The sequence below is a fragment of the Canis aureus genome, chromosome 20 (genome assembly GCF_053574225.1).
Source record: "Canis aureus isolate CA01 chromosome 20, VMU_Caureus_v.1.0, whole genome shotgun sequence".
In the NCBI taxonomy this organism is placed as follows: Eukaryota; Metazoa; Chordata; class Mammalia; order Carnivora; family Canidae; genus Canis; species Canis aureus.
In genome coordinates this window covers 18,888,959-18,912,044 of record NC_135630.1, presented here as the reverse complement: position 1 = coordinate 18,912,044, position 23,086 = coordinate 18,888,959, and the positions used below count along the sequence as shown (strand labels likewise).

Below are 23,086 nucleotides of genomic sequence, written 5' to 3'. Positions count from 1 at the left end.
TATGCTATACCACCTGCATTACTCTTAAGGTGTCCCTTTACCCTTACAAAGTCTCTCTTCCCCTTTCCTTTTTCTTTTTCTCTTTCTCCTAAAAAGCCAACCAACCAACTGAGCTCTCCTAGCAGGTTCTTTACAAAAGCAGCTGTTTGTGGAACATTTTTTGTTGCTGTCTTTTAAAATTTCTTTTCCTATCACTTATTCCCATTTCTTCATAACTTATATTTCATTAACAAATGTTTATTGAGTAATTTGCATTGTTATGTGATGGGAGGTATAAAGGTAATGAAAATTGTTCAGACTTTAAAGACCTAGATTTGTATCCTCATGCTGTTATTCAGCTGTGTGAATTTGTGAAAAGTCACTTCTGTGATGCTTTAGCTTTCTTATCTGAAGAAAGCTTGTGGTGTTTAGATGAGATTACTTGTAAAATGCTTATCATGGTACTGTGCTTTATGATAGGCACTCAGAAAAATATTCCTATCTTTTTTAGCTGACTGCTGTGATAATTGGAACTTTTCTTGACTCAGAACCTGTATGAGGAATTCCCCAACTCATGTATTCACTAGAACTCAAAGAACTCAGAAAAACTATTACACTCATTTTTTTTTTTTTACAGCAAAAAGGATATAGATTAAAATCAGCAAAGGGAAGAAGCACATAGGACAGATTCCAAGAGAAATAGACACAAGCTTCTATTTGTCTTCTTCTGGTAGAGTCATAATGGACAGCACTTAATTCTCCCAGCAATAATGTGTGACAGTAAATATGTGTTGCCAAACAGGGTTGCTCACTTGAACATTGATGTCCAGGATTTTGGGGGGAGTTAGTTGCATAGGCATGGAATGTAACTGTCTTTAGCTACTTAGACTCCAGCTACCACCCCCTAACCTAAGAGATCAAACTGATATAAGTTAGCCCCCGCCCCCCCCAAAAAAAAGGTTAGCCCAGTGTTCCAAGCATACAAAAACTGGTGTTCACCATAAATTGATATGCTAGCATAAACTGTCTGGTGTAGCCCCGAACCTCTGGCATACAAAGAGACTTTTATCAGGTATGATATTCCAAGGGCTTAGAAATTATTTTGAAGGAAGTGGTCAGGGACTGGTCCTGAAGATCGCAGTATATGAAGGGTTTGGGCAATAGAGGCCTGATGAATTAACTCTACTGAACATTTCCCACCCCACCTCCCCAAGAAAATAAATTCTATAAGACCAAGCCAAATGGAGAAATTAACTCCTGAGTTAACCAGAATATTTATATTACTGGCATCTATTCCTAACTATAAATAACATTGCTTTAAAAGCTTTAAAGTTAACTCTGATCCTTGCTAAGTATCTGGAATAAATTTCAGATTAAAAAGTGGAGCCTGGGACACCTGGGTGGCTTAGCAGTTGAGCGTCTGCCTTCAGCTCAGGGCGTGATCCCAGAGTCTGGGATCCAGTCCCACATCGGACTCCCTGCATGGGGTCTGCTTCTCCCTCTGCCTATGTCTCTGCATCTCTCTCTCTGTGTCTCTCATGAGTAAATAAATAAAATCTTTTAAAAAAAAGTGGAGCCTGAGATAAAAACATCTTTAGTATTTCTATGAAGACATTATTTAGGGTGTTAAGGTATTCAGTCATAATTAAGTAATATATTTAATTACACATTATTTGCTAAATTTGGATATTAATGATCCTTTTATTTACAATTTTGGCCATCAAATTTTTATCTCATCTTTGTCACCTCCCTGAAGTGAAAGAACTAAAAAAAAAAGAAAAATTCATATTTTTGATTTCTTACCTGGTCTTAAAAGAAGCAAGAAAGATAGAAAAAGCAAATATATTATGTGAGTTTAAAAGTGACTGATCTACCACAGTGAAATATCACTGCACACCTATCAGAGTGGCTACAATAGTGACACCACCAAATGTTGGTGAGGTTGTAGAGAAGCTAGATTATTCTTATATTATTGGTGGGAATGTAAAATACTAACTACCACTCTAGAAAAGAGCATGATAGTTTCTTACAAACTAATCATGTGCTTACCATACAGCCCAACAGTTATACTCTTGGGCTTTATCCTGGAAAATGAAAACTTACGTTCACACAGAAACTAGGACCCCAAGATCATGATCTGAGCCAAAGTCAGATGCTTAACTGGCTTAGGCAGCACTCAGCCACCTCAAGAAGAGTGATGTTCTTATGGTATTGTGGATGTAGTTAGTGTCACTGAATATACACTTAAAAATGGCTAAAATGGGGGCGGGGGGCCCTGGGTGGCTCAGTAGGTTAAGTGCCTGATTCCTGGTTTTCACTCAGATCATGATCTCAGGGTCCTGAGATAAAGCCTCACATTGGGACCTGTACTCAACAGGGAGTTTGCTTGAGGAAATTCTCTCTCTCCCTCTACCCCTGCATGTGGGTGTGTGTGCTCTCTGTCTCTCTCTGTCTCTCTTAAATAAATAAATTTTTTTTAATTTTTTTAAAAATTTTTATTTATCCATGAGAGACAGAGAGAGAGAGAGAGATTGTCTCTCTCTGTCTCCCTCTCTTAAATAAATAATTTTTTTATTTTTTTATTTTTTTTAAGTTTTTATTTATCCGAGAGAGAGAGAGAGAGAGAGGCAGAGACACAGGCAGAGGGAGAAACAGGCTCCATGCAGGGAGCCCAACATGGGACTTGATCCCAGGTCACCAGGGTCACACTAGCGCTAAACCACTGAACCATCTGGGCTGCCCTAAATAAATCTTTTTAAAAATGACTAAAATGGTAAATTTTATGTTATGTATATTTTACAATTGTTTAAAGAACTTGATACATGCAGCAACTTCAGATACTAAGTGGAAAAAAATCAATCTCAAAAGTTGTTTTCTGATTTTATTTATATAACATTCTTGAAATGTCAAAATCATTGAGATGGAAACATAGTGGTGGTTGCCAGAAGAGAGGGAGGTGGTTATGGTTGTAAAAGGATAGATAGCATCAAGGGATCTTTATCATGGAACTGTTGACTGTGGCAATGGTCACATGGATCTGCATATGTGATAAAACTGCATAATCTAAATACACAAATGCATGTAAAATTGGTGAATTCTGGGGCAGCCCAGGTGACACAGTGGTTTAGCGCCACCTTCCACCCAGGGCCTGATCCTGGAGACCCGGATTCGAGTCCCACGTCGGGCTCCCTGCATGGAGCCTGCTTCTCCCTCTGCCTGTGTCTCTGCCTCCCTCTCTCTCTCTCTCTCTGTCTCTCATAAATAAGTAAATAAAATCTTAAAAAATTGGTGAAGTCTGGATAAGAAGTTTTTTATCAGTGTTGATTTCCTCTACTATAGTTATGCTATATATAGTTATGCTATATATATGCTACATAGTTGGGGAAAATTAGTTGGAGGATTTAATAGACTCTCTCTGTATTATTTCTTAGGATTCTTGTGAATCTGCAATTGTTTCAAAATAAAAAGTTTTTAAAAAATAATCATGGTTCAGGCAGAGGTGCTCCTGGGTGGCTCAGTCAGTTAGGCATCAGTCTCTTGATCTCGGCTCAGGTCTTGATCTCAAGGTCTTGAGTCCAAGCCCCACTTTGGGCTCCAGGCCAGATGTGGAGCCTACTTTTAAAAAATAAAACAACAACCATGGTGGGGAGCTGTATGCCTACTATATATTGTTTCATTGAATTTTCACCTCACCCTCTGAGGTAGTTATTTTTATCCTAAATGTAAAGGTAAGGAAAGCAAGACACAGAAGTGAGAGCGCTTGACCAAGTCAATTGTTCAGGTCTTTCTAACTCCCAAACTCAGATCCTTCAACTGTTACTCTATTTCTCTCTCAGCTGAGGTGACTAGACTGGGTGAACCTTAGCTGAGCCTGGGCACAAAATGTTTCTCTGCCACATTTTAGTAGCTTCCAATACAACCCTCAGCAAGGAAGACTAGAACTTCTCCCAGCACTTTTTCATGCCCAAACTTTGTTAGAACTTTGATCCTAGGGCATTTGTTCTTCAGCGCATCATTGAGTTTATTAACACAGTAGCTATTTGTCAACAGTTAAAAATAAACAAGATTATTTTCCTCTAAAACCCTCAGATTCTTTTATCCACCTCTCCTTCCCTGATTCCTCTCCTTGCCCTCTCCTTTTACAATATAATAATATCTGAAATTACTGACTTATAACAACTGAAACTCTGATTTATACTGATATACCATGTCCTCTGGGTCTATTTTATCTTCAGGCTTAATTGTGGAGGGATAGACTTTGTTTAGTACACAAATACTTGCAAGATTATGATTCACCACAGATACTTTTCTCCCACTCCTTGCTCCCTTCATTCTTTCCTCCTTCCCCCTTCCTTCCTTCCATCAGAAGATTGGCCATACTGTTTATCCATGTTTTGCCTGTCTGTGTCATGTTTTCAAAAGTCCCACTGTCAGAAGCATCATGGTTTGAATAATAAATTATATGATCGTCTACACAGAAAGTCATTGATCTGCCTTCCTGGGACCCATGCATGTTTGAGGAATACCTTAAACCACTAAAGGTGTGTTTATATATGTGTAATTTTTATTGGAAGAGGATTTAAAGCTGGCAACAGTTTCGAAGAGGATGGAAACCTAAAAATAGCTATTTAATATTGTTTCTATTTCTGTCCTTTCCTGCTAGTTGGTATTGAATTTTAGAGTCAGATACCCAAAAAATAGAATCTGGTACAGCTCATCTTTTTCTACCGGATTACAGATTATCTACTAGACTGTGGATTAGCTACCTTGGGGTCAGATGCAGTCTGCTGATCAGATTATCTCTGGGTGATCATAAAACATGGCTACCCATACAAAACTTAAGAGTTTCACTGAAAAGGAACCATGAGAGTCTGAGAACAGTATGTGGGATTCCTAATACCTCATTAAACAAATATTTATTGAATATTACAATTATTCGGGGCAAGGCCCATGACATGTATTGTGAAATAAACAGATGAATTAAGAATCTTGGCCTCAAAACGTGCAAACCACTAAAATGTCCATGAACTGATGAATGGCTAAATAAAATGTGGTGTTGAATTTAAATTTTAAAAAATATTAAAAAAATAAAAATAAATAAAAGGTGATAAATCCATATAATAAAATATTATTTGAAAGAAAATATTATTTGGCAATAAAAAAGAATGAAATGCTAATACCATTCCAATTCAAATATTCTTTTTTCTCCATTAAGTTCTAGATGTTGAAAAGCAGTTTACTGGACCTAAGCAGGGCACATTTTAAATAATTTATCAAAAAGAACCTCAGCAGTCCATTAAGCCTGATTTACATGCTGTTCAACTATATTATAATATTTCTGCCAATTTTCCTGTCAGCAGTTGAAAATGTTTTTGAGTTGTTTATCTAATAAAATTATAAAATAAAACTATCGCATTATGAAGTAGTATTGCCCCCCATACCAAAAAAAGGTACAACTAAAGCCTCCATAGATGCCTGATATTTTAGCCATAATTAACACTAGTATTAATTAAAAATTTATATAGTCTACAGAGATGATTGTCTTATGTGTCCTCTTTTGCTAATTTGAGCTACTTTTGCTGGAGGCAATTAAAATGTCTTGGAATTTCTATATATCCGCATTTAAACTGTATCTCCCAGACTGCCTGGAAAGAAACAAAGGCTTCGTGGACATGAAGGAAAATATTTTGGATAATATATACATTATTATAGATGTTTACTTTATAAAAGCAGTTTATAAAAAGCAGTTTTATAAAATTTTAAACAGATTCTATAGTTTAATAACTACTTTTTAATTAATATGTTTCAGTTTTGGAGGTGGTTTTTGGCAAACCTGGCTTCTGGTGGAGCTGCTGGAGCAACATCTTTATGTGTAGTTTATCCTCTGGACTTTGCCCGAACCCGATTAGGTGTTGATATTGGAAAAGGTATAGGATTTTTAAAATACTAACTTCCCCTTCTTTGTGTTTTGAGTGAAGTATTATTCATTGTAGAGTTATGCTATAATGACAACATGAAATACATTCTAAAAATCTTACTCTCAACCAAGTGGTAGAGTCATAGGACCTAAAGATTACTACTTTGTTCTTTTCCCTCAAAAGGAGGAAGGTGAAGGCCAGTACTGCAGTAACAAAAGAGCAAATACAAAGACTTCTTGTAACTCACAGTTTTTTCCTAGAGAGCCACTTTCTGTATTGCTCCATAGCTTATTCCTAATTCAAACTATGGCTCCTCTCTGGGTTACATATACAGCTCTTATCCTACAGATTTCCCTTTGCCTCTGTCCTTAACTTATTTTGTCACATCTTCCTATGTTTTTGTTATACTCTTGTTTTGGTAGATTATGTTCTTTAATAGCTTTCTGAGCTTTTTTTTTTTTTTTTCAAGTACATAGAAGATATTGAGATCTTGCAAGTCTAAAAATGTCTCTGTTTTACCCTTTTTCTTAATATTTGACCATATGTAAAATTCTACTTTAAAGTTTCTTTCTTTCACAATTTTGAAAGCATCTCTAGATTCTTGTTTCTGATATTGCTCTTAAGAAACTGATCCCTTAACTGCTGATCCTTTGTATGTGACTTTTTTTCTTTTTTAATTACCTTATATCCCTGATCTTGATATTTCACAATGATCTATCTTTATTTGAAGCTTTTTTCAGCAATTGAGGAAGTAACTCAATTGGCCCCTTTCATTCTGGCACCTTGTATTCAGTTCTGAGGATGGCAGAGGAGTAAGTCACTTGGCTGCTCAAGAATCCAGATGCTATTTTGCTTTCACCAGAAGAGCAATACTTAGTTCCTCTAACGGTTATAGGAGTAAAATGGCTTGCTTTTCTCTCTGCAAGAACGTAGGTTTCAACTTTTTCTGCTGAGTTAACACTTCTCCATCTCCTTTACATCTTGCTAAAATTTGTGGGTTTCATTCTCTGCCATGTACTGTTCTTGCCTATATGACTTTAAACCTGTTGTAATCTTTTATTACCATTTTAGTAGTATTTCTTAAGAAAACAGAGTCATTCAAGAAATACTTAATTCAGTGCCTGCTGTGATCTAGGCCCTGCCTCAGATATAAGATGAAAGACACAAACCTAGACATCCGATATAAAATATGGAGTTCGTGATTTATGTACATTATGGTCTAGGGGAAGATACAAGTAATAAAAAAATGGATGACAAAAATACACTGTCATTTAGCAATAAATGACATGAAATACATATTTAGGAACAGGGAGTGACATCAATTTTAGATAAGTGATTTAGAGAAAATGCCTCAGAAGGGGTAGTGGTTTGAGCAAAGATAAAAATATCAGTTCCATCTAACATGTTTAACTGGCAGTTTAAAATTTCTTATTGTTAAGAAAGTGACTAAAACTCCTGTATTGTGTTTTTAGTTCAGTTCTGTAGTTTTCTTTTCTCTCAGAATTGAGAGAATTTGGTTTATCTTGTAGATTATATTCTACATACAATATTTTTTAAAAATATTTTATTTATTTATTCATGAGAGACACAGAGAAAGAGGCAGAAACACAGGGAGAGGGAGAAGCAGGCTAGAAGCAGGCTTCATGCAGGGAGCCCAAGGTGGGACTTGATCCCGGGTCTCCAGGATCACACCCTGGGCGGCACTAAACTGCTGCACCACTGGGGCTGCCCTACATACAATATTTTTTAAAAATTGTGGAGTTCTAGGTGAAGGGAAAATAAAAATGAAGCTAGCAGACACTGGAAAAATGACAACTCACCTAAAATGGTAATGATCCTAAAAATTACTAGTTTTTAGGTTTGTCTTTTTCCTGTATCTTTCTGCCTTTCAACTGAAGCAAGTCATAGAATTTTTCATTCCCAGGTATTTTCTGAACCCCAATTAGTAGCTTCTGGTAATTTTGTTGAAATGTTTTAAGCCAGTCAAATTGCTTGAATTAGATTGCTTTTATAAGAGATTGATATTTCAGTTAGAATTCTTTAGGATTCTGTTTGAAATCTTAATTCTCTTTAAACAAATGGGAGGATTTTTCATTTGTGTTCTTTTTTATTAGAAAAAATTTCTGAATGGCAGTTCCAGATATATTAAAACTATAAGATTAATTTACTTTGATTAAAGTGTTTATCTGATATATAATGTTGCTAATATATCTTAAATGGCTTTATTTTAGGTCCTGAAGAGCGACAATTCAAGGGTTTAGGTGACTGTATTATAAAAATAGCAAAATCAGATGGAATTGTCGGTTTGTACCAAGGGTTTGGTGTTTCAGTTCAGGGCATCGTTGTGTACCGAGCCTCCTATTTTGGAGCATATGACACAGTTAAGGTAATTTGGGGCTTTTACTAATATATATTAAATACATGGTTTGTTTCTTTTTATTGTTTTAATTAGTAATTTGTTCAGCAGATACGAACTTTTACCTTTAATTACAGAAATAAAAATAAATGATGAAATAAGAAACATAGAATTCTGTTAAATCATGACTTTGCCATAACCTTATTGAATTATAACTGTTATGGATCTGACTTTAGAAATAAAGCATAAACCCAAACATTAAATTTTTGTGCAGTTTGCAACTAACTATACATCGTGTTACAAATAGAAAAAATGATAATTAGGCTTACATCATAATCAAATCTTTAGAAAATAGAAATGCATCTTCTAACAGTTTTTCTGATTTTACATTCATTTTATTATCACTTTCTTATAGGCAGATAATCAGCTTAGTATATCATCATTTTCAAAAGTAGGCAAGGCATAACTAGTTAAATGTAATAAATGCTACTACAGCTCAGTTATCTATTGAGTACTGTTAGATTCTGTATTATATTCTCCAGGATGTTCTGCGATTTGCCTTTTAGTTCCAGATTTTAACAGCATTTCCATAAAGTAGGAAAGAGGAAGATTGTAATAATGAGTACCATTTTTTGAGTTACTACTTAGTTCTAGGAACTTTGTCAAGTACTTCCTTGCAGTATCCTAGGATAGCTTTTAATATCCCCATTGTAAAGAGAAAAAAACCTGGGAATAGTTAAGTAATTTATGTTAAGTGACAAACAAAAATCCTGTGCTGTTACTTCCAAAAGGAAGTAGTGAAATTAATGTATCATTTACTAAATAAGATTAAAACTTAAAGGAAATTTTATGTTTTACACATTGTCTCTGCCTTCCCTCATTAATATAAATGTAATGGAAGGTCATTTTTATTGTGGTCTGGACATGTTACTTGTTTAGTTTCTTGTGTATTTTTTAGACAGAGTAAGTTAATGGAAATTAACAGGCTCTTATGCATGTTTATTTAGTCATGGAAAATTTTATGTATGTTCTCCTTTTGCTTTTCTCTATTATCACCTATAGTAGTTTTGAAATTCAAGAATTCTTCTTTACTAGCTTAGAGTTTTAAAGCTGCTTATCAAATACCTATTGATGATAATATCAGGCATTATTTAATTTCTTTTCAACTGTGTGAAGAAGAGCTATGAAAAAAAATTTTTGGTCACCGGCTACTATCTCCCCTAGTGTTTGCCGTTAATAAAAAATCTCTGGTGATAGCAAGTATGCTTTCTTTTTTCAGATATGCTTTTTAAAGTAAAGCCATGCGTGGCATATTTCTTTCTTACTGATCTCCTGATACCATTTTAATCTTTCCACATTAAATCCAAATGTGTTTTATTGTATTTTAAGTATAATTGAACCCTCTTTCATTATAAGACTTACCCCTTGACTTGAGAATTTAAGATATTTTGAAAATTTACATGGTTACTGGACATGTTTTTCTTTTCTAGGGCTTATTACCAAAACCAAAGGAAACCCCATTTCTTGTCTCCTTTTTCATTGCTCAAGTTGTGACCACATGTTCTGGAATTCTCTCTTATCCCTTTGACACAGTTAGAAGACGCATGATGATGCAGGTATTTTATTATTTGTGAGTTTAGTTGAATTTTCCAATATTTTTGATATTCAAGTATAATTTATTCAAATGTTAGAAAAATTTTGGCTGAAAGGCAGGTCATCTGTTTTACTTACTAAAATAAATGCATGATACATTCTGTCTTACATCCTTTCCTACCCCAAAACAGCCATCATCCAGCAAAAGTTTCTTCCTCTTCTGTTATCAGAGTAGAAATGCTTTCCACTCCTATTAACATATTGTTTGAAAGATGGAGGGGGGTGGCAGGGATTGGATTAGTATATCTATCCTAAATGAATGTTAGGTTAAGTAGAATAAACCCTGTCACAGGTCACTGACGTATGTCATTATTTGTTGTAGTATAGTTTAATAAAAGTAAATAATTTTTAACTCCAAGGATGAAAACTTATTTTTTCTGCTCTCTTTTTTTAAAGATTTTATTTATATGACAGAGAGAGAGAGAGAGCACAGGCAGGGGGAGTGGCAGGCAGAGGGAGAGGGAGAAGCAGGCTCCTCACCAAACAAGGAGCCTGATATGGGGCTCAATCGCAGGACCCTGGGATCATGACCAGAACCAAAGGCAGATGCTTAACGGACTGAGCTACCCAGACACCCCTGAAAACTTGTTTAAAATGATCTATGTTCTAAATATAAATCTCCAGGTGCCTGGCTGGCACAGTCGATTAAGTGTCTGACTCTTGGTTTCTGCTTAGGTTGTGATCTCTCAGGGTCATTAGATTGAACTATGTGTTGAGCTTGTGCTCAGCATAAGTCTGCTTAAGGCTCACTCTCTCCTTCTCCCTCTGCTCCTCCCCGCTGCTCGCTCACTCACTCTCTCTCAAATAAATAAATAAAATATTTTAAAATAAATAAATATAAATCTCCAAGTCAAAATTTTGGTACATTCAGTTTTTACTTGTTACATTCATTTATTCAGCAAATATTTGAGTGCCTAATCTATGCTAAGTTATGGCAACACAAAATAAGGTAGAACCTGCTTCCAAATTCATAGCATAGTATTGAATGCATATAGTTAATGCTTTAAATAGAAATGTGCAGAGCTTCCAGGAATCCAGCAGAAGGAGGATACCTAAAATGCTTAAAGTGATCAGATGTAGCCCCTTGGAAAAGTTAAATCTATAAATCCATTTTTTTTCTCGAGACAGAGAATTCTAAGCAGAGGGGGAAAATCATACATAGAGATATGACTTGAGTAGTAGTTCAGTATACCTAGATGATATGTTTCATGAGGGCAATTGAAAATAATGAGGCTGCAAAGCTAGAATAGTAATATAATGCTTATTACGTGCCAGATACTGTCCTAAGTAGTGTGTACTTTAGTTACTATCAGTATACTCATTTTATGTCTACACATTGGTCCTGGAAGAACCCTGTAGGCCACCTGAAGTGGTAAAGCATACCTATTATTACTTCACTCATAGACTATTTTTAAAGTTACTCCTTTTTCCTTTTACATGTGTGTTTCCTCTTGATCTGTATCTAACTCTAGTTTAATACACTGAAAAAAAGTTTTAAATGGAAAATTAATTTGCATATAGACTATGGATTAGGTAAGTGGTACTATATTGATGTCACATTTTCTAATTTTGATAACTGTACTTTGCGTATGCAAGAAAATATTCTTATTTTTAGAAAATGCACATGGAAGTGTTTAAAGGTAAGGGACATGATAATCTGCAACTTACTATCAAAATAATTCAGAAAAAAACTGTGAGCGTATGGGATTTTAGATCTATGTGTATATTGCTAGGACTCCCATAACAAAGTACCAGAGACTGGGTGGCTTAAGCAATAGAAACTTTTTTTCTCGCAGTACTGGAGGCTAGAAGTCTGAGTCAAGGTGTCCAGCAGGTTGATTTCTTCTGATGACTTCTCTCCTTGGCTTGAAGACAGCTTTCTCCTTGTGTCTTCCTTTGGTCCTTTTTCTGTTTCTCTTCTTATAAAGATAGCCAGATCGGATTAGGGCCTACCCTAAGGAGCTCATTTAATCTTAGTTACTTTTATAAAGACCCTGTCTCCAAATATAGTAACATTCTGAGGTACGGGGCATTGGAACTTCAATATATGAATCGGGGGGGGTGGGGGGACACAGTGCAACCCATAATAGTACCTTAATTTTTGTATGTTCATTTTATAACCTGCAACTTTGTTAAACCCTATTACAAATGCTAATCTATATGTACACTTTGAAGTTGTATGCTCTTTTATTTACACATGTAGGTGTATAATATGTGAATAATACTAGGTTTCTTCCCCTTATCAATACTTAAACTTATTTCCCTTTTCTTGCCTTTTTACACTGGCTGAGACCCGTGATTTAGTGTTATATTAAAGAAATAATAACTGGCAACCTTTTTTGCTAATCTTATAGGAATGCCTTCAAAATTATGAAAATGAATGTTAGCTGTGGGGTTTTTATAGTTATCTTTTATCATATTATGGCTATTTCTTTCTATTTTGGGTTACAACAGCTTTTAATCATAAATGGTAGTCCTGTTTCTTCAATATCCCTTGAGATGATTTCATTTTTCTTTTTTCATGTGTTAGTATTTTGCATTAATCTGTTCTCCAGAGCTAAACCAACCATATATGCTTAGGATAAACCCAGCTTTGTCATTATGTACTGTATTTTATATTTTTAGCTAGGTTTGATTTTCTAGTTTTTTGTTGAGTTTTGCATTGTGTAGTGACTTTGGCTTGTAGTTTTTCATTCCTGAACTGTCCTATTCTAATTTTGGTATCAAGGTTATACAAGCCTTATTACATACTTGGGGGAATCTTCCACTTTTTCTTTTCTCTAAAATAACTTCTGTAAGATTGGAATTAAATGTTCTTTGAATGTTTAGTACGGCTCACATAAAAAGTCCTGTGGACATTTGGTTTTCTATAAGAAGGATTTCAAACAACTGCTTGGATTACTTTAATGAATTTCATATATTATTCTAATGTTTTATTTTTTTTATCCTGTTGGTAAATTACCTTTTTTAAGGTATCTGTCCATCTCTTTTGAGTTATCAAAATAGTTGTGAAGTTGTTTGTAATATCTTGCTTTTTCTTAATCTCTGGAACATCTGCAGTGATGATATACCTTTGATGTTTCTTATAAATTTGGAACCTTTTCTTGTTTTTCCTTAGTGTTTTTAGAGATTTGTCAGTAAAGTATTTCAAATAACTAACTGACTTTGTATGCTTTCTGTTGTATTTATTTCCTATTTCCTTAATTTCTGCTGGCTACTTTCTTATTTCTTTCTTTAGGTTTATTCCTTTTCTAAAAATGTTTAGGTTGCTCATTAATTTTCAGCTTTTCCTTTCTGATATTTCAAAGTCACTAATTTGCTTATAAGTTACCATTCAAGCTGCATTAAGGAGTTGCGTGGTTATTCTTAGGTTTTAAGTATCTTCTAAGATGTGTATTTCTTATTATCTGATCAGTTGATATTTTTCTAGTTACCTTTTTTGCTGTCAGTTCCTCACTTAGTTGCAATATAGTGAGAGGGTAAATCATAGTATGTGATGACCATCTTTTGAAATTTGTTAAGCTTAATATATGAAAAGTTTTCAAGTGTGCCAGAGAAGTATGAGTGTCCTCCAGCCGCTGGGTACAGTATTCAATATATGCCCATTACATACTTATTCAACACAGTGTTAATTTTATTTGTCCTCAGTACTAAAAAAAATATACCTTAAGATGAAAAATATTAAAATAACAACGAACTATTTGTTTATCTTCATATAGAGTGGTGAGGTTGAACGGCAATATAAAGGAACTTTAGACTGCTTTGTGAAGATATACCAACATGAGGGAGTCAATGCATTTTTTCGTGGTGCCTTCTCCAATATTCTTCGTGGTACAGGGGGTGCTTTGGTGTTGGTACTGTATGATAAAATTAAAGAATTTCTTAATATTGATATTAGAGGTAGTTCATCAGGAGATTAAATTAAGAAATACATATATTTAACTTGTTAAACATACAAATTACATAGCTGCCATTTGTATACAATTTGATAGTGTGTTATTACTGTCGGTATTTTTTTAGAATGCTAATTCTGCAATAAAACAGATGCCTTTTCAAGGATTTTAAATACTAAAAATCATATAAATGTGGGTTTCTTCCTACTTAGACTCAAGCTTACTTTATTGAGCCATTTTACTTATAAGTAGTATATGTTACTTCTATTAGTTTAAAATCCTTTTATTTTGTGATGAAAAATTAAAATGTATAATACTAAAATCTAAGAAATGAAAGTATATTCTTTTTAAATGCTCTTCTCTTAATATAAGGTCTTCCCATCTTTTAAAATCATATGACAAAAATATTTCTTAAAGCTTATCAGGAGATGTTGTCATATTTATGGGCAGGGGCAAACTTTCTTCTACAACATCTCTATTAGGACAACTCAGGTATTACTATGTATAGTTTATGTTATCATATAGCTGTTATAAGCACAGATTCTAGACCTGATCATAAAAAATTGATGACTTTATGACACTGTAAACATGTAGTTGGAAAAGAAAAGATACAAAATGGTGTGTCTGCTTTTATCTTTAAAATAAATAGGGGATCCCTGGGTGGCACAGTGGTTTTGTGCCTGCCTTTGGCCCAGGGCCTGATCCTGGAGTCCCGGGATCAGGTCCCACATCGGGCTCCCTGCATGGAGCCTGCTTCTCCCTCTGCCTGTGTCTCTGCCTCTCTCTCTCTCTCTCTCTCTGTGTGTCTCTCATGAATAAACAAATAAAATATTTAAAAATAAATAAAATCTGGCTAATGTGAATTTATCTTGTAATAAAAATATACCCTTGAAAATTAGTATACTCTGTATTGATAATAAAGTTTAAAACTGTTAATATATGAGGTTTTTTTCTTTGAGTCTAACTTCACTAATAAGAGAATAACAAAATTTTGGCAGAATTTGGAACTGACTTAAAGACAGAAAACGGCATTTCCAAGGTTTGTTACACAAGAGTCTGTCTTGTTTTTCAGAAATGTTGTAGAAGATAGTACATTTGAAATCCCCAAGATTTTAACATTTTAGTGGGCAAAGAAATGTTAAGTTAGAGGGGATAAACTATAAAAAGATTTTGGAGGCTGTGGATTGTACAGAAATGGAGTAGTGAACTTCCTCATGCACAGAGGTACATTTTCGGGAAAATAATCTGGAATGAATTTTTTAATATATCAGTGTTATCAGGGGGAAAATAACTTTTGAAAATTCTCAACATCTTGCAGTTGTCCACATAATACAGAAAGTTTTAGGAAAAAAAATAGAAAATAAATTCCTTTCGTTCTATACTATTGCAGTTGTGTTTGCCATAACAAAAGGAAGACAAGATGGCCCACAAAAAAAAAAAATCAAATATTAGGAATAGTTTCCCATATAAAGATTAAGAAAATATAAAAGTTAATTTGTATAGAGACATGCTTAGAGGAAAGAAGTCTTTAAAATCTTGAATGGTGGCCAGCCCGGGTGGCTCAGCAGTTTAGCACCGCCTTCAGCCCAGGGCCTGATCCTGGAGACCCCAGGAATGAGTCCCATGTGGGGCTCCCTGCATGGAGCCTGCTTCTCCCTCTGCCTGTGTCTCTGTGCGCCTCTCTCTCTCTCTCTCTCTCTCTGTGTCTCATGAATGAATGAATGAATAAATAAAAATTTAAAAAATAAAATCTTGAATAGTTTGAATAGAAGGCAAACAGGAATTTATTAAATCACTAGACCAGAAAGTCTATGTTTTGAAGTTTGGAAGATGTATACTTAGGACAAAATGAAGTGAAATGTTACTTGGTATCCTGAACTGAGGTAAAATCATATATTATGGTAAGCTGTTATTTATTATAGATTATTTAAAGTAAGCAAAGTAATAATGGAGATTTCACAAATAATTTTTTTATGTTAACACAAATGTTGGGGAAATGCATAGCTAAAGTGTATTTAAAATGTGTACAATTTTTCATCTTAAATTACCAATGCTTCTTGAGTAGAGGAAGAGGGTAGGAATTTCTTGGGTAGGAGTTTTAATTTCCCGCCCTAAAACTGTATGCCCCAAATAATTCCTGAAATTTCATCCTTTCAGTTCATCTTTACTTATTTCATTAAAATATATCTTCCATAAAAAAAGATAATCTTTTAAGTTTGTAGTCATTTACACTTAATAAAACTGTATCTCTTTTGGTGAATTTTACATTGTTTTCTCACAACAGACTTTGCTAGGGGGAAAAAAAAAGACAAAAGAGCAACAAAATATATGTACTAAGAATCCTGAAGGCCCAGAGGAAATTTTTCCTGTTTTATATTCCTACTCTAGGTTGATGCTTTTTCATTAATAGAACTTGGGTACAATTGAATAAAACTTCTGAAACAGTCTTTTGTTCATAAATGAACATTGTGCTACATAAATAAGAAATGATACATTTGTTCTCTTTAGCTGATTGACTTAAATGTAAATTCAAAGGAGCTACTTTTCTTCCACCATTCTGCAGGGGCCAGTTCTAAGCTCTTCATACTTTCTGTGTGCTCTCTAGTTTATTTCTTTTATATCTTTAGTTTCAGATACTATCAATATGCCTGTTACACTCAAGATTTCTCTTTAGCCTGGCCCAGATTCCTTCTATGAGTTTCCAGATGTAATTCTGACTGCCTGTTGTATCCCTTTCTCCCCTACCACAGACTTCTCTAATCCAACATTTCTGGGACCTAATTCCATGTCTCAAATCAAAGTGGCTTCTCTTACCCTGACCCCTACCTTGATTAACAGTACACACCAATATACCCAGTCACCCACACTAGAAGCCTGGGGGGCCACCTTCTCCTTCAGTCAAACAGCAAATAGACCACTTGCTGTTGTAAATTCTACTTCTAAAAAATTTCTTGTTTTTCCATTTTGACTGCCATTGCCTTGAGGATTCATTTTCAGTAATGCAAGATACTTTAATAAGTTCAGAGAGAGTAAGTTTCTGTAACAAAGAGACTCAAAAATATAGTGGTTTAACAAGACAGGTGTTTCTCTTAATAGTTGGGAGGTAAGCAGTCTAAGATATCAGGGTATGCTCTATAAACTCCTTCAGAGGGATCCCTGGGTGGCGCAGCGGTTTGGCGCCTGCCTTTGGCCCAGAGTGCGATCCTGGAGACCCAGGATCGGATCCCACATCGGGCTCCTGGTGCATGGAGCCTGCTTCTCCCTCTGCCTATGTCTCTGCCTCTCTCTCTCTCTCTCTCTGACTATCATAAATAAGTTAAAAAAAATAAAGTAGTATAAACTCCTTCAGAGACCCACCTTCCTTCAGTCTTTTGCTCTAATCTTTTAGAGCAGGGGTTCCATTTCATGTCATGGACACCCTTGACAACTTAGTAAAGCCTGTGAATCCCTCCCTTTAATAGTTTTAAATCCATAAAATAAAATATAGAATTACAAAGGAAACTACTTGAAATACGGTTACTAAAATATGTAAGATTACAAACTTATGTTATAGTAATATATCCTTTTTAACAATAACAAGGTGTAGTGGTCTAATTACTATAATTTCACAGTAAAAATGACCATAAATTTGTTTGAAATTATATATCCAGTAATTATAATGTGGTATGAAAATATCTGATTTCTATTGGTGGAGAAAAATCACATACTATTCATAGTACCGTGATTTGTGGGGTGCCTGGGTAGCTCACTTGGTTAAGCGTCCAACTCTTGATTTCGGCTCAGGTCATGATCTCAACGGTTGTGGGATTGAGCCCTGTCAGGCTTCATGCTCAGTGTGGAGTCTGCATGAGTTTCTCTCTCTCCCTCTGTCTCTGCCTCTTCGCCCACTCTCTCAAATCTTAAAACAAAACTTCTCTAAAATAAAATCTTTTTTAAAAATGCTACTGTGAGTTGTGTCTATTTTCATAATTGAAAGAAATGTTAAATTTTAGCTAAAGCTTAGTTCAAGACAATCCCACCTTAATTCTGTCTATGGATCCCTTGGGGAATGGGGATCCCATAGGTAAAGAACCCCTGTCCTAGAGCATTGTACTCATTTGCATACTCAAAGTTGGGTCTCTATGGGGATCCCTGGGTGGCTCAGCGGTTTAATGCCTGCCTTCGGCCCAGGGCATGATCCTGGATCCCAGGATGGAGTCCCACATTGGGCTCCCCGCATGGAGCCTGCTTCTCCCTCTGCCTGTCTGTCTCTCTCTCTCTGTCTCTCATTAATAAACTTTCAATCTGATTATGTCAGTTTCCATCTATCTTAGTGTTTCTCAAACTGAAAAATTAAAACTGTTCCAGGACCAGTGAGACTCCTCAGGGTTCTAACAAAAATAACAAAATGTCTCTGGGATACTACTGTGACCCAGGGAACACAAAAATCCCACAATAAAAGTAGCCTTAGTTAAGATGAATTTATGGTCAAAATATTATAAATCATATGAGGAAATAAAGCACTGTGTGGCAGAGTTGGTAGGTAAAACAATAAAAAAAATCAAAATTAGCATTCAAGAACTAAAAATGTGATAAAAGAGACTATAAAATTAGAACATTTTAAATGATAGATTTTTTTAAAGGAAGAGAAATAGTGATAACATACAGTATGAAAAAACAGACAAGTTTGAAAATGAACATCTAAAAATGGTAGCGTCCTTGAGATTAAAAACAGATGGCAAAAAGAGGCAAAGAGTTATAGAGGTTAGAATAAAGAGACTGACACATTGTAATAGGAGATTCAAAAGAAACTGAAAAGAAGGGATGAGAAGCAATAATCAAATGAATAATGTCTGAGACCTCTCCAGAAGCTTAAAAAAATAATTCTCAGGTTAACAAAACTATCTGAATACATTTTTAGAAATCCATAACTAGGCACACCATAATTAAGCCACCAAATATCAGACAAAAAGACAAACCTATGACTTTCAAATAAACAATATTTAGTCCTCTCAATAGTAATGGATACCAAAAGATAAGAGAAGGTAACTGACAAGAATTCTACACGTGGCTAAATTATTATTTAAAAATTAGGGTAAAGAAAGATTTTTCAGAGAATAACAAACAGGTTAGCATCCAGAGACCTTTATTTAAACAATTACTGAAGGAAAACAACCCAGAAGGAAGGAGTGGGATGCAATAAGCAACAAATTGGTAAACATATTGGTAAACCTAAATAAGCTTTGGCTAAAAGACTTTTTTTTTGTTGGGGAAAGTGACTTAACTTGGTGAATTTGGGAATAATTTAGCCTCATTATCACTTCTCATGGGAGCCTACAGACATTCTGGTCTAGTCTTGGATTTTTACAGGGATAGGTCTCAGTGTGGAATTGGGTGTTTTACTATAACTAAATAAGCCTGCTTAATTCTAGGGTGCAGGAATTACAAGCCTATAAAACATATTTCCATAATACCAGTTTTATCAGTAATAATGCTGATATTTTTATCTCTATTGCCTCCTAGCTCAGTTGTTCAAAAATTCAGATAGAGATTCAGCTAAAATGGTATCTAGAAGGAAATTTGTGGCTACAAATATATGTATTAGAAAACAAAGACTGGGGCAGCCTCGGTGGCTCAGTGGTTTAGCGCCGCCTGCAGCCCAGGGGCGTCATCCTGGAGACCGGGATCAGGTCCTGCGTCGGGCTTCCTGCATGGAGCCCGCTTCTCCCTCTGCCTCTCTCTCTCTCTCTCTCTCTCTCTCTCTGAATAAATAAATAAATAAATCTTTAAAAAAAAAAAAAAAGAAAGACTGAAAACTAATGAGCTAGGTGTTAAACTCAGGAGATTAGAAAAAGAACAAAGTAAACATAAAAATATAGAAGGGAATAATAAAGAGCAGATGAATTAGAAAACAAAGACATAATAAAGAAGGCAAGAAAACCAAAAGCTGTTCTTCTAACAAAGCAATAGTAATAGGAAGCAAGAAAAAAAAGATTCAAATAAACAATATTAAGAATGAAAAAGTGGATATGTGACTACCAAGAGTCTCAAAACTCATAAGTGAATAATCAACTTTATGCTGACAAATGTGAAAACTTAGATGAAATGGCAAAATGTCAGTAAAAATACAAATCAATATTGGTTCAAGAAATAATAGAAAACATAGACTATAACCACTAAAGAAACTTAATCAGGGTCATAAATCTTATAAGCTCCAAGTCAAGATGTTTACAGGCTTACTTTACCAAAACATTGCCAGCGAAGAGAAAAAAGGAAATTTCTCAACTTCTATGAGGTCAATATAATCCTGGTATCAAGAAGATCAATAAAGAAAGGAAAATTTAATCTTGCTTATAAATATAAATGTAAACATTCTAAATAAAATAATCAAAAGCCAAATCCAATACATCTAAAAATAATCAGAATGTCGTGGCCTAACTGGTTTATCTCAGAAACACAAGGATATTAGAAAAATCTATTAGTATTCACCGCATTAATAGATTAAGGGAGAAGAAAAAGGTCATTCCAATAGACAAATGACATTTGTTAAGTTTCAATGTCCACTTAGAAAAAACTTAGCAAACTAGAGGATAATTTTAACTTCTTACATCATAAACAGAAGTATTTAATGTTAGGCACAAGACAAAGATGCTCATCCCTCCGGCTCATATTCAACATATTCAAGAGTTTGGGCAACATAAGAAAAAACAAGAAGTGGAAGGATTAAAGAAGAAATTAGTTATTTCTCAGGCCTTATGGTTCTATGCACAGAAAACCGAAGAAACTCTACAAATACTAGAATTTATGAGAGTGCAGCAAGGTAGCTGTATACATGGCTCAATGTAAATAAATATAATTCCTATATTCTAGCAACAGTTAGACATAACTACCATGTTTTGGCCTTTTCAGTGCCTAACTAGGCACTATTGTTAGGCTTACATTATTTCATCATAGAAAGAGTATAGTAGGTATATTTGTCATCATTTTGACAGACTTTGAACCTGGGACTTGGTGAATTAAGTAATTTGGCAAAGGTCATACTGCCGTAAGTTGGGTGAGCCTGGGACTACAACCGAAGTCTATGTGACCCCAAAGCTTGCCGTGCTTTTAGCCACTAGATACTATGTTTTCCTCCCAGTAATTGTAAAGAATGTGATGCTAACCCCTTGCTGCTGACCCCAACTGTTTCTTTTTATTCTTAATATTCTTAAGTGTTCTTTAATAGAAAAATTATTCTCACACCCTCAAATTTTACAGCCAATAAGCATGGATAGATAAATGGCCCTGGGAGAGATTCAGGATGATTCTGGGGGGAAAAAAAATCTAGAGAGCGGCGGGCTCAAAAGGATGATAAGATAACTGAGGAGGAAAGGTAGAAGCCAGAGACGCCCAGGAGGCCTGGGGGCCCAGGGTTCCACCGGGGGCGGCGGTGCCCAGTCCCTGCCCCGCTCACGCACTGCCTGCTGGGAGGTCCCTCCACCCAGGCTGGCCCCATCCCAGGGGGCCGAGGACCGAGGACCGCACCGACCCGGAGCTCCGCGTCTTCCTGGGTGCTTGTGAGATGGGGAGAGAGATGAGGTTCTTCAGTACAGAAAGTCTGGAGACCAGAGCCTACTACCATTCTTTCCAGTGTCCTTAGTGTTAGCCTGGAGAATGGATTTCACGTTACTCCTAGCCTCAGCCGCAGGCGCTATCGTCACGCTCGCCGCCGCTGCTGTTGCCGCATTGCTGGTGGTAAGAAGTCTAAGTTCTTTTAAGAAGAGAACAAGCACGGACGACGGGAGTAGTAAAGAAGTCCATTTCCAGATGGAAACGAAGAGGAAGCAGGAGACACACAAAGAATCGGGCGGGACGGCCGAGGAGACACTGGAAGAGCTGGGAGAGAGGGAACGGGGAGCCCACGAAGACGTGACCGCGGGGGAACGGGACAGCCGAGCCCGGTAAGCTCCAGTCACACGAGCTGCTGCGGGTCCGGGGAAGGCCGGCGGCCGGGCCACGCCGGGCTGCGGCGGCGGGAGGCAGGGCACAGGCGGCCCCGGGAGGGTCATGGCGACGCACACCTAAGGTCGACCGCCGGTGAAGCTGGTTTGCAGAGGTGAGGGGAGCGCAGGAGGCTGCCTCTTTGTAGCGTAAGGCCGCACGAAGGGAAACTTGTCCGCGTGCTCTCCTCTCCCGACAGGCTGGGTGTCCAGCATCGCAGGGCCTCGTAAAGGAGAAAACAGAGCCCCTGAAATGTGTCCGGCTTCCACACAAGGCACTGTAGCCGGTGACATGAAACGGGCCGAAAGGGCTCCCTTCCCCGGGAACGGCGGCGCCCCTGCAGGCGAGGCGAGGCGAGGCGAGGCGAGGCCGCCACGCGGCACAATGGGCGCCACCTCACAGAGCCGGGCGCGGCGGGCGGGCGGGCGGGCGGTAGGACCGCGCGGTCAAAGTGCGAGCGCCCCGGCTGGCGGCACATGGGCCCCTCGGGGCGGCGAGGCCGGCGGGTGGGTGCTGCGGCAGCGGGGCCGCTCGCGAGCGGGAGGGCGGAGGCGGCCAGCCCAGCGCCTGCCGGCCTCGGCGGCGTCCCGGCGCTGTGCCCCGCGTGACCCGGGGGGCCCCAGACAGCCCGACCGCGGCGGCGCGCGCGGGGCCGCCCGCCCGCCCGCCTGCCTGCCCGCCCGCCTCTCACCTCAGCCGGCCGCACTTCTCCCAGCGGCCGCGCGATGGCGAGCCAGCTGCCTTCGCCTGCCGTCCTCTCCTCCCGGGTCCTCCCCGCTCCGCCTCTCCCTCCCACCCCGCGGCTGGCTCGGCCGCCTCCATCTTCCAGATCTTTCTCGAACCCTCAGCTCGTCGGGCAGCCGTTGCCCGAGTACTGACGGAAGCGGCCGAAGTCGAGGCGTGGAGCGGCCTCGGGCGCAGAGCGGCAGCTCGCGCACCTCCCCGGCGGCCGAGCGCGCAGGCGCAGAGCCCCGTAACTGCCGGTTGGAGGCGGTCGAGCCGCAGTGGGGAGAGACCGAGGCGGCGGAGGCAGCGGCGCCGGAGGCCTCCATCTCCTCCGCTGCTCCCGGACGCGCTGCCCTAGATTTATGCGTAGCGACTTGGGGTCACCTCTCCTTCGCTTCTCGTAGGAGCCCCAGTTCCTGGAGCAGCAGCTCAGAAAAGGACGCGGTTCCCGCGCGGGAGGCTTCAGCGCAAGTACCCCGACCATCGGGCGGCGGGATGTCTGTGGTTGGCATTGACCTCGGCTTTCTCAACTGCTACATCGCCGTAGCAAGGAGCGGCGGCATCGAGACCATCGCCAATGAGTACAGCGACAGGTGTACCCC

At 37.7% G+C, this 23,086-nt stretch overlaps 3 protein-coding genes across 4 annotated transcripts in view; 2 read left to right on the top strand and 1 right to left on the bottom strand.

Annotated features, from left to right (window-relative positions):
* SLC25A31 (solute carrier family 25 member 31) overlaps window positions 1-14,737 on the top strand; it is a 26,495-nt gene extending 11,758 nt beyond the window's left edge. Inside the window, exons 3-6 of the mRNA XM_077861102.1 lie at window positions 5,789-5,906; window positions 8,129-8,283; window positions 9,744-9,869; window positions 13,626-14,737. Coding sequence (XP_077717228.1) covers window positions 5,789-5,906; window positions 8,129-8,283; window positions 9,744-9,869; window positions 13,626-13,826 — 600 coding nt within the window. The 3' untranslated portion in view covers window positions 13,827-14,737. The remainder of the gene's footprint in view (window positions 1-5,788; window positions 5,907-8,128; window positions 8,284-9,743; window positions 9,870-13,625) is intronic.
* Window positions 13,356-23,082, bottom strand: LOC144291517 (uncharacterized). Its single transcript, XM_077861103.1, has 2 exons — window positions 22,450-23,082; window positions 13,356-13,763 (listed from the first exon to the last, which is right to left on the bottom strand). Exon 1 carries the CDS (start codon window positions 22,808-22,810, stop codon window positions 22,451-22,453), a length of 360 nt encoding a protein of 119 aa, XP_077717229.1. The 5' UTR covers window positions 22,811-23,082; the 3' UTR covers window positions 13,356-13,763; window position 22,450.
* HSPA4L (heat shock protein family A (Hsp70) member 4 like) overlaps window positions 21,295-23,086 on the top strand; it is a 52,041-nt gene continuing 50,249 nt past the window's right edge. The window contains exons 1-2 of one of the 2 annotated variants that reach the window (XM_077861099.1): window positions 21,295-21,718; window positions 22,889-23,086. In XM_077861099.1, coding sequence (XP_077717225.1) covers window positions 21,432-21,718; window positions 22,889-23,086 — 485 coding nt within the window. In that variant the 5' untranslated portion in view covers window positions 21,295-21,431. Of the gene's footprint in view, window positions 21,719-22,180; window positions 22,265-22,888 lie in introns of those variants that run through there. The other variant, XM_077861101.1, reaches the window with a different exon arrangement.

Bases quoted from the DNA above. Each gene is read 5' to 3' on its own strand.
- LOC144291517 (XM_077861103.1), bottom strand. From the start codon at position 22,810: ATGGAGGCCTCCGGCGCCGCTGCCTCCGCCGCCTCGGTCTCTCCCCAC.